The 18384-nt window shown below is 37.0% G+C and overlaps 1 protein-coding gene across 1 annotated transcript; it reads right to left on the reverse strand.

Annotated features, from left to right (window-relative positions):
• Positions 1–17448: 17448 nt before the first annotated feature.
• On the reverse strand, positions 17449–18072 carry LOC147635392 (major pollen allergen Ole e 10-like). Its single transcript, XM_086802261.1, has 3 exons — positions 18000–18072; positions 17615–17908; positions 17449–17528 (listed from the first exon to the last, which is right to left on the reverse strand). Exons 1-3 carry the CDS (start codon positions 18070–18072, stop codon positions 17497–17499), a joined length of 399 nt encoding a protein of 132 aa, XP_086658387.1. The 3' UTR covers positions 17449–17496.
• Between the last annotated feature and the right edge of the window lie 312 nt (positions 18073–18384).

Genomic DNA, 18384 nt, shown 5'->3' on the forward strand with positions numbered 1-18384 from the left:
GGTACCTTCTCAGCCTCATCATTATGTTTCCTATCCGATGCAGCTAGGTCTGCCCCCACCAGGGATCTCTCTATGACCATGTATAGGGTCCAAGAGGTCAATGCGTGGACGAGGTCCAAAGAGATCCTCCTACAGCCTCTCAACTTTTGCATTTAAGATATCATACTCAGGAGCAGCTTCTGCAGCACTTCTTTGGATGTGGATGATTACAGAGACATCATCCATGCTCGTGCCATCGTATCGGCCAATCTCAACTACTTGTGGAAGGACATCCATAGTGTCAAAGTCAATGAGATCTTCATCAACATCCCGGACAAGGTGGCAATAGAGCTCTTCCTCCCTCAAATCCTAGACCTCAAGGACATTCTGCATGAGAAAGTACTCAATACCATCTACAGTGATGGCACTCAATGATGCAAGTTTTGCATTCTTAGTAGGATGGGCTGCCTCTTGGTGGATAGTCGACAAGTCCAAAGACAAGCTACATGCCTCCTCTTCTTGTTATCTAGGACTGTCTCCTCTGGCTCCTTCTTTTCATATGTGAGAGGCACCATTGGCTCCTCATCATTCTCCTCTTCAAAATTAGAGCATAATATATAAATAGCAAAGGCAATATCTCACTCTGATGAGATCGATCTAGTTTAACTCCTCAAAAGTGAGGGGCACAGAGGTAGATCGGAAGGGGGGGGAACATGTGCAAGGTCTCTTTGCACAACCTTTCTATGGTTGTCACTAGTCCTCATGGAGAAGAGGAACTCTAGGGGTATCCACCCAGCAGTGGAGTCAAGGATAAAGATTGTGATATCATCACATCCCGCGTAAAAAAATGCAAGCACTGAGCTATCGGGCCCTAGAGTCCTAAATATATTCTCTAGCTCAACACTGTAACAAAACCTAGGATAAATCTGGTCCCACATCTGACCGTAACAGGTTTCACTCATCCACTGTACGAACGCATCGTGATGAGAAGCCATGGTGAAGGCAAAAAGGGAGCAACAAGCAAGGTGGAAAGAAAGTGAGAGATAGAGAATGCAATAGAAGTGAATGAAAATAACCCCTACTTATACTTATAAATATAAATTTATATATTATTTAATTAAAACTTTAATAAAGTAATATATATTTTATTAAAATTTTAATGGAGTAATATTTATTTCATTAAAACTCCAAGAGCTCCAACACATACTGCATGAGGAGGTACTCCACCCCTTCAATGGTGATGGCACTCAATGAAGCTAGTGGTGGGTCATGACTTTGGGTTTCGTGAGGTGGATGGATGCAATTTATACTTATGTTTATTATTATACTTAAAATATCTATAAGCTTATATTTATTTTAATACCTTATGTTTATACTTTAGTAAATAAAGGACACTTCAATAAAATATGATAGATAATAAATCATACTTCTATTTTTGGTTACATATTATTATTATATTATGTTATTTATAAAGTTACTTATATTATTATTTACACTTAAATATATACTTAAAGTTATATTTATTTTTTAACTTATATCCATAGACTTAAAATTAATGACACTTCATTAAAATATAAGAAATCATAAATCATATTTATAATTCTAGGATAAATAATTATATTATTGTTTACACTTAAATATATATTTATACTTATATTTGCAATTGTACTTACTTATACTTATCTTTATTTTCTTACATATTAATAGGTTCGAAACACAATAGACGTATAAAAACCACTACAATTTATGAAAATGAAATAAAATTAAATTTACAACACTTTTCGAGAAACAATTTGTGATATTCACTTAGAAGAATAATAATTACATGGACTCTACAATTTCGAGGATGTGTGGAGCAACACACTGCTTGCATGTTTTGCAATGTTCACTTCGACTCCCAACCTTCCTAACATCTAACTTGAAATAAAAATTACAAAGGGGATCATTGGACATGAGTTGGATTTCCTGCCTTCAGAAAACTAAGGAGCCAATGACTTTCTACATTAACGCTAAAAGGGTCACGACCCTCCCAAAGAATATTCACATCAATGAGTGCTGAATGTGTGCCATCTCGCATGTCTTGGTCTAAGCTAAGCCACTCTCCTTGTAGAAGTCGCCACCTCCTATACTTGAAGCGAATGCACAAAGTTTGTCTTGCAATGAAGTACCTGTCATAAAAAACAAACAACCAACATAAAAACAAAAAAACAAAAAAACAACAATCAACAATAAAAAATCAACAACAAACATAAAAACATGAAAAAAATAACAATCAACCGATCGGTGTCTTGCAATGAAGTACTTATTATGAATAAAAACTATAAACAATCAACAGCACTGTATTCTTACCTAAAGGTAATATTTAGTGATTCTGCACTCAATGATATCATCATGGTGAGTTCTCTTGAGATGCCATGACTCACCTAGTAATTGAGTCATCCAATTCTTAGATGGGCACTTGTATTGATATGTAATCATAGTTTTCTTTACTACTTCACAGGATCCAAACAAATGTGCAAACAAACCAAATTGTACAAACCAACTTAGATGCACATCTCTAGAGCCTGTGGAGGGTTTCATGGCAGCATGAACATCAGTTTTTATCTTTACCCTACATGCCTCTAACATGTCTAAGCTAGGATTATACCATTCCTGGCTAGACAACGGTGGAAGCGGAATGTACTCCAAACTCTGTCTCTCCACAATATATGTGAAATCATAAAAGTAAACATTCTGAGATGCCAATTCACTTGCACTCTTGTTGTCAACGATCAAGGCACCTATCTCTGCATGTACAACATTTAGCTTTCCACTTAAGCACTCTACATTTTACCATTCATGCAGAGTGGATATAAAGCTACAAGCACAAACATGCTTGTATTAAAACATGCTTGGAGTCAAAGCACAATAACACAAAGCACAGAGATATAAACTTACTGTTAGGCTTATTTTCCGTATTGAAGTTGTCATGATGCACTCGAATCTCTTTGTGCATATAAACATGCTGAATGAAAGCCTCTGTTATTGTACCATTGGTGCGTCTCTTGAACTCTATGATTCTATCTTTCCATTGTTTCTTGGGGTCTGTTATATCTTTGAGCTTGACCTTGAAGCTCCTATGAGTACTTGGTCTCATTAAAATCCAATTTAACTTACTATATTGATCAGAAATCCAACTACCTTTATCATCTCTCCTATTAAACACCTCCACTGTGTGAATATTACTGATATTCCTCCTCCTTGAAGACATATACAATAAAAAATAAAGCACCAAACTAATAAATTAGACTGCATGGTTAATAAATATCTATGTTAAGATTGTAAGCAACAAATAAATATTATAACAACAACAAGAAATAAACAGAAACCTATTGCTTTGATTCACACAATCTTGTTTCTTACAACCTATGAAAATGAACATAAACACATCAAGACAAAACATAAACAAACCCTAAACCTATGATCATTACTCACAAGTATTTTATGCCACTTAAAATCAAGATAGTTATTTATGGTGTAGAGAAGATTATAAGCAACAAGTAAAGATTAAAATAACACGAAATAAACAGTAACCTACTGCTTTGATTTGCAATCTTATTGCTCACAACGTTGCTCCAGACACATCAAGACAAAACTTAAACAAACCTATCTTACATCAAGACAAAACATAGACAAACCCTGCACACATATGATCATTACTCATAAGAATTTGATGCCGCTTCAGATTTAGATAGCTATTTGTGGCGCAAAGAATAGAAAGTTCATGTGAGAAAACATACATATACTCATAGAGGTTTTGTCCAAATGAGATGAAATTTTATGAGGAGAGAGCTATGGGGGAGAACAACATACCTGTAAAATTTCATGAAGAAAGAACTAGAGTTGCAGAAGATATGGCAAAATTGAATTCTACTAAAAAAAAGGGAGAAATGAAAAGGTAGTGAAATGCAAAAAGAGGGAAAGTAAAAAGTTAAATATAAAAATTAAATTCGATTATCAAACTTCCATGTACTTGCCACAAGGCACATCTGACATGAAAGATATGGAATCTGACATGAAATCTAACATTTCTCTATTTTTTTAAGATATGGGCTCTATTATTTTATTGTCTTAAGAGATTTGGACAAAGATATGATAAAAAACATGGATCTAGAATCCTAGCTCTCTCATTGGTCAAGCCAATCTTTTTTTATTCACTCCTTAAGGGGCAAAATGGAGAGTCCATATTTTTCCTAATGAGAACAAGAAAACACTTATAATACATTGGCAACTAGTGCAAAATATTGTGAAAAGACCCTCACCTAAGTTAAGATTTTTCTGTAACGCATTAGCATGAGAAATGTCCCCATTATAACATTTCACATGGTCTATAAAAGATAGACCTTCCTAAATAATCAAAAAATGAACATCATGTGCACAACTTGTTTCAACTTAGGTTTTATAATTTTAGCAAGAATAGCCATCATGTAGATGTCCACATCTGGAGAAAGATGTTTAGTCCTCAATCGATCACATTCCCAATTGATATATGTCTATATCTTGAGAAAGATGCTACTAGACCATAGTACTTAATCGATCACGTTCCCAATTGATATATGTCTATATCTTGAGAAAGATGCTACTAGGCCATAGTACTTAATCGATCACGTTCCCAATTGATAGATGTCCAATCTTGAGAAAGATGCTGCTTAGCCATAGTCCTCAATCAATCACATTCCCAATTGATAGATTCATCACCAATGTAAATCATGTCCAAAGATTTTAAAGGATTTAGGGTTTTTACCTCTATTTTCCTGAAAGCATTTGGATTCAAGGTCATGGTGCTTCCATAACATAGCCTTAATAAGTGAGATACCATAACAAATTGATAGTAGGTCCATTGAATAAGGTGCCACAAAAAGCAACACATATTTTCTTAGAAAAAGTGATTGAGGGGAAAAAACAAACTTCCCTTAAAAAAACATAAGATGCAAAGACACACCCCAAAACTCAAGATTTTCCATTTGGTCCCGTAATTCTTAAAGTGATTTGGGGTTTTTACATTTATTTCCATGAAAGCATCAGGATTCAAGGTCATGGTGCTTCCATAACATAGCATTAGTAGATGTGATGCACAAGTGAACTAGGGGGGAAAATACACTTTACTCTGTTTTTCATGCTACATTTACTATCACCACAGTCAGATATAGTTACTACATATGAACTCTTGGCCATCATCATAGTTACGCACGGAATGCATGCTAGACTCAGCAAAATGAAAGATTAATTAAGCCTTGCAGAAAACGCAGTTTTTACAAAAAATCGCGGACAATAGCAGCATCCCATTGTCCGGGAAGAAAAAAACGTTGACGCTCACGCTCGTCAAGTGGACGCGTAGTGGCATGAGCCGTAACCTGCACACAAGAAATGGCCGGCCAGATCAGGTGATGAAGAACACTAGGTGACAAAGAGAAGGAGGAGTGAGGAGTAAAGAACTTACTGGGATCGGCGTGGACAAGCACAGCCGCACCCTGGAAGTCGTAGGTGGCGCCTACATTCTTGTGAGCCTGCCAGTAGGCGTTGAAAGCATAAGATGCGTGGGAGGATAGGGTGTTAGGCTCGTAGCAGGGCTGGCCGCGCATGATGGCCTGGCAGAAGTTGGCGTTCATCGTGCAGGCGTAGAACAAACCCGTCTCCAGGGTTTTAGGGTCCGCATCAGGGATAGCCACACACCACTGGGGGCCTGGTGTAGTAGAAGGAGAAGGTACAGGCGCTGGTGGAGAAAAAGAAGGATCTCAATGCGTTAGAACTCGATCGATATCATAGATATTAGCTAGAATTATATATGTAGAAGAAAACCCACTGCATAACGCAGCTATACGTACCCGCTAGAGCTGCTCTGGTCGTGTAGGCAACGAGCACGAGCAGGAAGCACGTGAAGCTTGGAGCTCTGGCCATCATGCCAAATGCTATAATGACGAGAAGGGGACACTCTCGTTTAGCATTACGCACCCAACCTGACCTCGTTTCTATACCAGGAGGAAGGCCAGCTAAGGCGGTGGGGTTGGGCGCACATATTGAGGGCTTTTTATTTCGGCGGCAGGGTTTTTTATATCGATAGAAATGAAATTTTAAAATGCGAAAATCATAGGCCAACGTAGTGCTCGTGCTTGGCAAATTTGAGTCTCTCGATCAACAAGATTTCTAGAGTGCATGAAAACACAAGGGAATTTCACGTGCGTAAGAATTTATTTTCACAGGGGGAGATTTTCATATTCATGAGAATTGATTTTCACGTGCATGAGAATTGGTTTTCATGGGGGAAGATTCTCACATGCGTGAGAATGTAGGAAGATTTCCAGGTGCATGAAAATTGCTCTTAGATTTTTACATGCATGGTTTATAAGCGTATTCTTTCAGCCCTCCTAAATTTGAGCAATGTAACTCCAAAATTCTTGGAGGGTGATTATGTAATTAAATAAAGCTAGGTCCTAAGTCATTCAAAGAGCAAGTATGCGTCACATATGTTTTATATTGATCTTAAGCCACCCAATCCAGAAACGGAAATAACAAGTGCTACCATGAAGGACGTGTCTCTACACAGAAGGATTGTTAAAAAAATGAACTCATGTGGTCCTCTCCTTTCATGTAAAGATAACATGCCTTTGCACCAATAAACAATGGCTAACTTTGCTTGAAACAAGGTTTTACGCGTGGTAATGCAAAAAGCTGATCTTCCATTTCAACTTTTGCATGGTAATGCAAAAATTGATCTTCTTGGATACACATATCTTAAAGGGGTATCATTTTTTTTTGTCAAGGACCTATTTACAAGTCTTGTATTTTGTTCATGCCTATTCAAGGGGCTCATCCCCTTCACTTTTAACTTTTGGTTGAGTTAAAGGACTCGCGTTCATTAAGGTTTGTGGTGTTGGATTTTTCTAAATCCCTAGGGAAGAAACGCTTCGTACAAGTCATCAAGTCTTTCTGCTAAAATGGTTTACATGGTTTAGAATACAAATTATCACAACACCATTGCCATGTAAATTTATATGGGTGGCTAGTCAACATGAATATGGACTTGAAATTGAACATCGAGTCTTTTGCTACTATAGGTATGTGGATCTAGTATAGAAGAAATTGGTACTTTCTAAGAGAGATGCTAATAGGCTAGAGTACTGAGTGGCATGGTATAACTAAGACTAGGAGACCATACCCATTTGGCAAGAGAACAAAGGAATTCATAAAGTAGGAGGAAAAGGAAGTTCTTAGGGTTAGATTATTCGCAAAGCACCCCAATATCTTTTTGTACTCTAAATAAATTAAGCTACTAGAGTTGCAGTATGAAGCGATGCTATTCATAACATAAGTTTAGTGGCATATCCTTGAAAGACTAGCTATATGGCTTTCTTTAAGCATATCTTTATGCAACACTTAAATCCACACATTTTGGATCTTTCAACAATCGAAATTTGATCGGTTTTTTTACAAAACCACTCTAAAGCCTTGAAAAAATGTTTTTTGTAATTTGTATTAAAAAGAATATCTAGGCTTAGCTTGTCCTAATTTACACAAACTAACTAAGCCTAAGAGACATTATCTATATTCACGGAATTATAGCTAGTGTAAGGTCCCTCCCAGGCCATGTATGTGTCTCTTTTAATATAGATTTCAATAAGGAAAGAGAGTGCACTTAGAGATTACTTTTACATATTTAGAGTCCATGCATACTAAAAATGTGGAAAAGCAACGCGTTTCTAAAGATGGAACGTTTGCGACTGTATTCAGACGTTTTGCCTATTCTACCCACAATGGCTCTTGTAGACTAGATGCCTTCCAGTTCTTTTAGATAGTTATATGACCACATTCTGAGTTTTTATCAGAGTGTTATGGCCAAAACAATTTGCTGATTCTGTCAAGGTCTCTACACAGGGAAAACTGTAAGAAGGCAGCAAGTAGCCTCAAGGTAATCCTAGAGCTTGAGATGTATATATCCCTTCATTCTTATCTAATACCTTAGAAGAGAAGGTTGGATTGCTATGGTCTTTTGGAGGAAGAGACCAAAACTCCATAGCTTTTCTTTTAATGAAAAAATAGTATGCCGTAGCCCTCCAAAGAGAAGGCTATTTTGCCATAGACCTTTGAAAGAGAGAAAAGTCAGAGTACGGGTAAGGGGACATAAATCTTGGGGATGATTCGATGATTTCAATCGTAGGAGAAGGGATTAGATGACTCTTTATTCTCATATATAAAGTTCTGAAGTTCTTATTAACGAGCAAAGATAACGATAAATGCACTAGTGAGGATCATAGATAAATTGGTTTATGAATATGTGTGTTTTGCTTATAAAATGCAGCCAGCTTGTGATGCCCAAGAAACTTGTAAAAGGGTGGAAGAAATATTATCTCGGATGGTTTTACATCGAGGCAGGTAGAAATAAAGAAGGATGAAAAAAAGTCGAGAGCAAGCAGTAATGTACCATGCAAGCCTTACTTTGGCGGCTCAAAAGCAAGCAGCAATGTACCATGCAAGCCTTACTTTGGCGGCTCAAAAGCAAGGAAATTCCTCTCTGCAACACCATGAAATGAAAATGGAGAACTACTAGTATAATAACCAGAGAAATATGAAGCATGGAAAAAGTTACATATGGCCGTCCTGATCAAAGCAATGGATGAAAGACTAGAGTAGCAAAAGCAAACATGTGGATTGCTCCTGACAAATTGGCAGTGCTTTTGCAGAAGATGACATTTGGACCACATGATTCCAAGGAGTTTAAGGAGGTGATTGGTATATTCTATGCATCAGTTGTATGATTATGTTGTTTATTGATGTAGCATATATTGCATGCTCATGGTTCTTATTACTTTGCAAATGAGGGAAGTTTAGCGATATGGTCTACACAGGGCATGGAGCAATCTCATTGGCAAGCACGATGTGCTTTCCAAAAGACAATTGCTCATGGAGGTGGAATCTATGATATCAATCCAATGAAACAATTACTTCTATGGTGGTATAGAAAGATAGTAATAAGGTTACAGGAGAAGAAATCTATGTCCAATGGATTATAGGCAATACACAGAGTCATATGTGAGGTAAGAAAGGCATGATTTGAGAATTCATCAGGTAGAGAGACACATGATGAATGGTTGAGAACTCAAGAAAGAGAGGGAAGCAAAAAGTGGAAAGCCCAAGAGTCAAGTGTTTCAAATGAGCAAATGCAAGTTGAAACTCTGTAATTTTTTGTTGATGCAAGTATTACTCTACTAAACCAAAATGGCTTTCACATAGAGCTTCTAAACCAATGTGATATATCACCCATAATCTCACTAACTATAACCATAATATTAAATGATTTTATGTGTGAGAGTATATGCATACTTGTGTGTGAAAAATTGTGTTATTCTTAAAGTGGACTAAAGTATTACTTAAAAGTGCTTTTATAAGTGGTGAGACTTATACATTTTATAGTCTTCTAGCTTTCAAAGCATGGCACGCACCAAGAAAAGTGCTAAGAGGAATCCTACTAAGACTTGCCCAACATAGCCCCATGTCAATATACCAACGGAGACTGATAGTGAGTGCACTCAATCTGACAATCCAGGAGGCACTAATACAAGTACAATGCATCCACATCCGCCACATCACAAGAAGGGTAGATGGAGACTAGGCACTGCTGCTCTTTGAGAAATAAGGAAGTATCAGAAAAGTACAAACTTAATCATACTGAGGGCGCCATTTGCAAGACTTGTGAGAGAGATATTGCAAGATCTCCAGCAACGAATGTCTCGTAATAGGTTCTGACTTAGTTCTACACAGTCAACAATGTGTAGTAGCGATGGTCACCCCAAGCGTTGCTAGCTCTTCAAGAAGCACCTGTATTCGGTGGACCTCATGCATGATGGTCAGTTGTTGGCAGCTATTCATGCGAAGCGCATCACTCTTATGGACAAGGATTTGAGACTTGTACGAAGGATTCCTAATAATGGCAATGCCCTCAGTTTGAATATGGATAATATGATTGGAGTAAATCATATGATGCATTGTAAACCTGTGTTTCAATGTATTCTATGAGAAGTGTTTTTAATATAAGTACAATTTGATGTTTCTTTCTTAATATCTTGGGTGTTATTATCTTTTTCTCTCGTATAGTTTTTCAAGTTTATCGAAAGCATTATTTTTTTGTTCATAGGCCTCATATGGATTTAGGTTTTTTCACACAACATGTATGCATGAAAGACCATAAATGTATAAAATTTCAATGAATTTAGAAATTTTAAAAATTTTATCTTTACTTTAAAAATTAGATTACTTTAAACATGGAACCAAGTTCTAGAAACCCTTGGGAGTTAGTGAGATGTTGCATCAGAGGGGCTCTTATAAATAAGGAAATTACTAAATATAATAAAAATTACTAAAAAATTAAGAGTTATTTATTTTCATTCTATAAAAATATAAATATAAGTTATATTTTCAATTTTTGAAGTTATAAATATAAGGTTAGAGTCTTTCGTTTTCATTCTATTCGTGTTTTATCTTCTTCAAGAACATGGCTCGCACGAAGCAAACTACCAAGAGGTTTGACCCCGTGAAGGTCAGGCCCCCACCACCACCCACACGTCGCAAACGTCGGTGGAGACCCCGGCACCGTCGCTCTTCGGGAAATCAAAAAGTACCAGAAGACGATAGACCTTTTGATCTCGAGGAGGCCTTTTTATCGCCTCATTATAGGGAGATTATGGATGATTTGAACGCAAGTCGACTATCTCGATGGCATCGTCGGGTTGAACAATTGTGAGGCTCCCACACGATGGACAACAGTACCTTTGAAAGCTCTTTAAGAGGTTGCTGAAGCTTTATTGGTGGACATATATGGTGACATAGTGTACACAGGAGTCCATGCCAAGAGAGTCACCATCACTGACAAAGATATACAGCTAGTTCTATGCATGCGGCAGTGGAGGGAAGATTATGGTGATGATGAGCCGTAGTTAAGGGTCTCATGTATATTTCACAATGTAATCTCATGCGATCAAGATGTAAATGCTTTACTTAATGAAAATATTTTTTTTGATCCTTCCCAAGTGTCTGCTTGGGAAGGATCCTTCCCAAGTGTCTACTTGTATTGTGATTTCAATTTCAAATTAATGATAAATATTATTTGTTGATCGCACGAATACAACAAAACTTGAAAAATATATTTTTATTAATATAGAAACTATTACATCATGACATAGAAGCAAGTACAAAAATCCTAAACTCTGCGCCTCTTAGAACTAGGCTCAAAAGAGTCAGTAGGATGTTTAAGCGAAGGAATTACAACAAAATTTCCTTCGAGCTTGAGCTGGATAGCATGAAGATCAATTTTCCCAGTCGCAAGGCCTAGGCCAACTAGTGAATGATTCTTCCCTCCACGCTGAGCTTCGAACAAGTATAGGAGCTTGCAGCGCTTCACAAGCACCACCTTCTCTAAGCTTGTTTTCACACGCATAGGCTTGAATGCAGCACCCTTTGTTAAAGCCTTGATCTTCATTAGAGAGACTTCTTCATCAGGGGAGCATACTTTGTGAAAGACAATAATGTCTTGGAAGATTTTGCCAGTATACTCCTTCAAAGCTGCATCCTGGACTCTTCCTCCGCCATCCCTTGTTCCAGCAACTCTAGATGCAAACTCATCGACATAGACAATTTCCTGAAGAAAATATTTGCATGCAAAAATAAAATATCAAAAATTATTCTAACATACATTTGCATGACAAAAATATTTGCGAATGAGATGAAATTGTTCGTGCTACAGATGCAGGGCAATCCTCACTAGTCTTCGGCTCGCATGCCAGTAGGCTCCTGATGCATCCCAGATTACATGTGTGGGGTCCCTAGGCCCCTGAGGCCCCACACCAAAATTTTTAGGAAGATTTTAAAAAAAGAAATTTACGTACCTTCTCAGCCTCATCATTATGTTTCCTGTCCGATGCAGCTAGGTCTGCCCCCACCAGGGATCTCTCTATGACCATGTATAGGGTCCAAGAGGTCAATGCGTAGTCGAGGTCCAAAGACATCCTCCTACAGCCTCTCAAATTTTGCATTTAAGATATCATACTCAGGAGCAGCTTTTGCAACACTTCTTTGGATGTGGATGATTACAGAGACATCATCCATGCTCGTGCCATCGTATCGGCCAATCTCAGCTACTTGGTGAAGGACATCCATAGTGTCAAAGTCAATGAGGTCTTCATCAACATCCCAGACAAGGTGGCGATAGAGCTCTTCCTCCCTTAAATCCTAGACCTCAAGGACATCCTACATGAGAAAGTACTCAATACCATCTATAGTGATGGCACTCAATGATGCAAGTTTTGCATTCTCAGTAGGATGGGCTGCCTCTTGGTGGATAGTCGACAAGTCCAAAGAAAAGCTACGTGCCTCCTCTTCTTGTTATCTAGGACTATCTCCTCTGGCTTCTTCTCTTCATATGTGAGAGGCACCATTGGCTCCTCATCATTCTCCTCTTCAAAATTAGAGCATAATATATAAATAGCAAAGGCAATATCTCACTCCAATGAGATCGATCGGGTTTGCCTCCTCAAAAGTGAGGGGCACAGAGGTAGATCGGAAGGGGGGGCACATGTGCAAGTTCTCTTTGCACAACCTTTCTATGGTTGTCTCCAGTCCTCATGGAGAAGAGGAACTCTAGGGGTATCCACCGAGCAGTGGAGTCAAGGATAAAGATTGTGATATCATCACATCCCGCGCAAAAAAATGCAAGCACTGAGCTATCGGGCTCTAGAGTCCTAAATATATTCTCTAGCTCAACACTATAACAAAACCTAGAAGTCAATATTAGGTAATTTGGGAAAAATCTCACATTTTGGGAATCAATTACTCCATATAGTTTTGGACATACCTTAAACATACTAACTCCAAATTCGTCGGAGATCATAGATTTAGATTCTACTCTTCAAGATCTTTCCGATGATATGTCACATGAGGGGGTTTTGACAAACTTTTGGACAAGTTCACCATGCTCCCATTTTTCAAATGGGAATGGGATTTTTCCCAAATTATCTAATATGGTGTTCTAGGGTAAATCTGGTCCCACATCTGACCATAACAGGTTTCACTCATCCAATATACGAACGCATCGTGATGAAAAGCCATGGTGAAGGTGTAAAGGGAGCAACAAGCAAGGTGGAAAAAAAGTGAGAGATAGAGAATGCAATAGGAGTGAATGAAAATAACCCCTACTTGAACTTATAAATATAAATTTATATATTATTTCATTAAAACTTTAATAAAGTAATATATATTTTATTAAAAATTTAATAGAGTAATATTTATTTCATTAAAACTCCAAGAGCTCCAACACATACAGCATGAGGAGGTACTCCACCCCTTCAATGGTGATGGCACTCAATTAAGCTAGTGGTGGGTCATGACTTTGGGTTTCGTGAGGCTGGATGGATGCAATTTAAACTTATGTTTATTATTATACTTAAAATATCTATAAACTTATATTTATTTTAATACCTTATGTTTATACTTTAGTAAATAAAGGACACTTCAATAAAATATGATAAATAATAAATCATACTTCTATTTTTGGTTACATATTATTATTATATTATGTTATTTACAAAGTTACTTATATTATTATTTACACTTAAATATATACTTAAAGCTATATTTATTTTTATACTTATATCCATAGACTTAAAATTAATGACACTTTATTAAAATATAAGAAATCATAAATCATATTTATAATTCTAGGATAAATAATTATATTATTATTTACACTTAAATATATATTTATACTTCTTTTTGCTTATATTTGCAATTGTACTTACTTATACTTATCTTTATTTTCTTACATATTAATAGGTTCGAAACACAATAGACGTATAAAAACCACTAAAATTTATGAAAATGAAATAAAATTAAATTTATAACACTTTTAGAGAAACAATTTGTAATATTCACTTGGAAGAATATTAATTACATGGACTCTACAATTTCAAGGATGTGAGGAGCAACACACTGCTTGCATGTTTTGCAATGTTCACTTCGACTCCCAACCTTCCTAACATCTAACTTGAAATAAAAATTACAAAGGGGATCATTGGACATGAGTTGGATTTCCTGCCTTAAAAAACTAAGGTGCCAATGACTTTCTACATTAACGCTAAAAGGGTCACGACCCTCCCAAAGAATATTCACATCAATGAGTGCTGAATGTGTGCCATCTCGCATGTCTTGGTCTAAGCTAAGCCACTCCCCTCGTAGAAGTCGCCACCTCCTATACTTGAAGCGAATGCACAAAGTTTGTCTTGCAATGAAGTACCTGTCATAAAAAACAAACAACCAACATAAAAATAAAAAAAATAAAAAAACAACAATCAACAATAGAAAATCAATAACAAACATAAAAATATGAAAATAATAACAATCAACCGATCGGTGTCTTGCAATGAAGTACTTATTATGAATAAAAACTATAAATAATCAACAGCACTGTATTCTTACCTAAACGTAATATCTGACTTAGTGATTCTACACTCAATGATATCATCATCGTGAGTTCTCTTGAGATGCCATGACTCACCTAGTAATTGAGTCATCCAATTCTTAGATGGGCACTTGTATTGATACGTAATCTTAGTTTTCTTTACTACTTCACAGGATCCAAACAAATGTGCAAACAAACCAAATTGTACAAACCAACTTAGATGCACATCTCTAGAGCCTGTGGAGGGTTTCATGGTTGCATGAACATTAGTTTTTATCTTTACCCTACAAACATGTCTAAGCTAGGATTATACCATTCCTAGCTAGACAATGGTGGAAGCGGAATGTACTCCAAACTCTTTCTCTCCACAATATATGTGGAATCATAAAAGTAAACATTCTGAGATGCCAATTCGCTTGCACTCTTGTTGTCAACGATCAAGGCACCTATCTCTGCATGTAAAACATTTAGCTTTCCACTTAAGCACTCTACATTGAACCATTCATGCAGAGTGGATATAAAGCTGTAAGCACAAACATGCTTGGACTCAAAGCACAATAACACAAAGCACAGAGATATAAACTTACTGTTAGGCTTATTTTCCGTACTGAAGTTGTCATGATGCACTCGAATCTCTTTGTGCATATAAACATGCTGAATGAAAGCCTCTGTTATTGTACCATTGGTGCGTCTCTTGAACTCTATGATTAAATCTTTCCATTGTTTGTTGGGGTCTGTTATATCTTTGAGCTTGACCTTGAAACTCCCATGAGTACTTGGTCTCAATAAAATCCAATTTAACTTACTATAGTGATCAAAAATCCAACTACCTTCATCATCTCTCTTATTAAACACCTCCACTGTGTGAATATTACTGATATTCCTCCTCCTTGAAGACATATACAATAAAAAACAAAGAACCAAATTAATAAATTAGACTGCATGGTTAATAAATATTTATGTTAAGATTGTAAGCAACAAATAAATATTATAACAACAACAAGAAATAAACAGAAACCTATTGCTTTGATTCACACAATCTTGTTTCTTACAACCTATGAAAATGAACATAAACACATCAAGATAAAACATAAACAAACCCTAAACCTATGATCATTACTCACAAGTATTTTATGCCACTTAAAATCAAGATAGTTATTTATGGTGTAGAGAAGATTATAAGCAACAAATAAAGATTGAAATAACACGAAATAAACAGCAACTTACTGCTTTGATTTGCACAATCTTATTGCTCACAACCTTGCTCCTATGAAAATAAACAACAACACATCAAGACAAAACTTAAACAAACCTATCTTACATCAAGACAAAACATAGACAACCCCTGCACATATGATCATTACTCATAAGAATTTGATGCCGCTTAAGATCTAGATAGCTATTTGTGGCGTAAAGAAGAGAAAGTTCATGTGAGAAAACATACATATACTCATAGAGGTTTTGTCCAAATGAGATGAAATTTTATGAGGAGAGAGCTATGGTGGAGAACAACATACTTGAAAAATTTCATGAAGAAAGAACTAGAGTTGCAAAAGATATGGCAAAATTGAATTCTACAAAAAAAAAGAGGAGAAATGAAAAGGTAGTGAAATGCAAAAGGAGAGAAAGTAAAATAGTTAAATATAAAAAAAAGAAAAAAAATAAAATTCGATTATCAAACTTCCATGTGCTGACCACAAGGCACATTTGACATGAAAGATATGGAATCTCACATAAAATCTAACATTTCTCTATTTTTTTAAGATATGGGCTCTATTATTTTATTGTCTTAAGAGATTTGGGCAAAGATATGATAAAAAACATGGATCTAGAATCCTAGCTCTCTCATTGGTCAAGCCAATCTTTTTTTATTCACTCCTTAAGAGGCAAAATGGAGAGTCCATATTTTTCCTAATGAGAACAAGAAAACACTTATAATACATTGGCAACTAGTACAAAATATTGTGAAAAGACCCTCACCTAAGTTAAGATTTTTCTGTAACGCATTAGCATGAGAAATGTCCCCATTATAACATTTCACACGGTCTATAAAAGATAGACCTTCCTAAATAATCAAAAAATGAACATCATGTGCACAACTTGTTTCAACTTAGGTTTTATAATTTTAGCAAGAATAGCCATCATGTAGATGTCCACATCTAGATAAAGTTGTTTAGTCCTCAATCGATCACATTCCCAATTGATATATGTCTTAATCTTGAGAAAGATGCTACTAGGCCATAGTACTTAATCGATCGCGTTCCCAATTGATAGATGTCCAATCTTGAGAAAGATGCTACTAGGCCATAGTACTTAATCGATCGTGTTCCCAATTGATAGATGTCCAATCTTGAGAAAGATGCTACTTAGCCATAGTCCTCAATCAATCACATTCCCAATTGATAGATTCATCACCAATGTAAATCATGTCCAAAGATTTTAAAGGATTTAGGGTTTTACCTCTATTTTCCTGAAAGCATTTGGATTCAAGGTCATGGTGCTTCCATAACATAGCCTTAATAAGTGAGATACCACAACAAATTGATAGTAGGTCCATTGAATAAGGTGCCACAAAAAGCAACACATTTTCTTAGAAAAAGTGATTGAGGGGAAAAAACAAACTTCCTTTAAAAAAACATAAGATGCAAAGACACACCCCAAAACTCAAGATTTTCCATTTGGTCCCGTAATTCTTAAAGTGATTTGGGGTTTTTACATTTATTTCCATGAAAGCATCAGGATTCAAGGTCATGGTGCTTCCATAACATAGCATTAGTAGATGTGATGCACAAGTGAACTAGGGGGGAAAATACACTTTACTGTGTTTTTCATGCTACATTTACTATCACCACAGTCAATATAGTTACTACATATGAACTCTTGGCCATCATCATAGTTACGCACGGAATGCATGCTAGACTCAGCAAAATGAAAGATTAATTAAGCCTTGCAGAAAACGCAGTTTTTACAAAAAATCGCGGACAATAGCAGCATCCCATTGTCCGGGAAGAAAAAAACGTTGACGCTCACGCTCGTCAAGTGGACGCGTAGTGGCATGAGCCGTAACCTGCACACAAGAAATGGCCGGCCAGATCAGGTGATGAAGAACACTAGGTGACAAAGAGAAGGAGGAGTGAGGAGTAAAGAACTTACTGGGATCGGCGTGGACAAGCACAGCCGCACCCTGGAAGTCGCAGGTGGCGCCTACATTCTTGTGAGCCTGCCAGTAGGCGTTGAAAGCATAAGATGCGTGGGAGGATAGGGTGTTAGGCTCGTAGCAGGGCTGGCCGCGCATGATGGCCTGGCAGAAGTTGGCGTTCATCGTGCAGGCGTAGAACAAACCCGTCTCCAGGGTTTTAGGGTCCGCATCAGGGATAGCCACACACCACTGGGGGCCTGGTGTAGTAGAAGGAGAAGGTACAGGCGCTGGTGGAGAAAAAGAAGGATCTCAATGCGTTAGAACTTGATCGATATCATAGATATTAGCTAGAATTATATATGTAGAAGAAAACCCACTGCATAACGCAGCTATACGTACCCGCTAGAGCTGCTCTGGTCGTGTAGGCAACGAGCACGAGCAGGAAGCACGCGAAGCTTGGAGCTCTGGCCATCATGCCAAATGCTATAATGACGAGAAGGGGACACTCTCGTTTAGCATTACGCACCCAACCTGACCTCGTTTCTATACCAGGAGGAAGGCCAGCTAAGGCGGTGGGGTTGGGCGCACATATTGAGGGCTTTTTATTTCGGCGGCAGGGTTTTTTATATCGATAGAAATGAAATTTTAAAATGCGAAAATCATAGGCCAACGTAGTGCTCGTGCTTGGCAAATTTGAGTCTCTCGATCAACAAGATTTCTAGAGTGCATGAAAACACAAGGGAATTTCACGTGCGTAAGAATTTATTTTCACAGGGGGAGATTT

This window comes from Cibotium barometz, chromosome 9 (genome assembly GCF_041138505.1).
Source record: "Cibotium barometz isolate CiBa-2024 chromosome 9, ASM4113850v1, whole genome shotgun sequence".
Classification (NCBI taxonomy): Eukaryota; Viridiplantae; Streptophyta; class Polypodiopsida; order Cyatheales; family Cibotiaceae; genus Cibotium; species Cibotium barometz.

What these genes read in the sequence shown, in the direction of transcription:
- LOC147635392 (XM_086802261.1), bottom strand. Translation starts at nt 18,072, where the DNA reads ATGGCCAGAGCTCCAAGCTTCGCGTGCTTCCTGCTCGTGCTCGTTGCC. An exon ending in GACCAGAGCAGCTCTAGCGG is followed by an intron (nt 17,909 to 17,999) that starts GTACGTATAGCT and finishes TAACGCATTGAG; the next exon opens with ATCCTTCTTTTTCTCCACCA. An exon ending in GCTTGTCCACGCCGATCCCA is followed by an intron (nt 17,529 to 17,614) that starts GTAAGTTCTTTA and finishes TCTTGTGTGCAG; the next exon opens with GTTACGGCTCATGCCACTAC.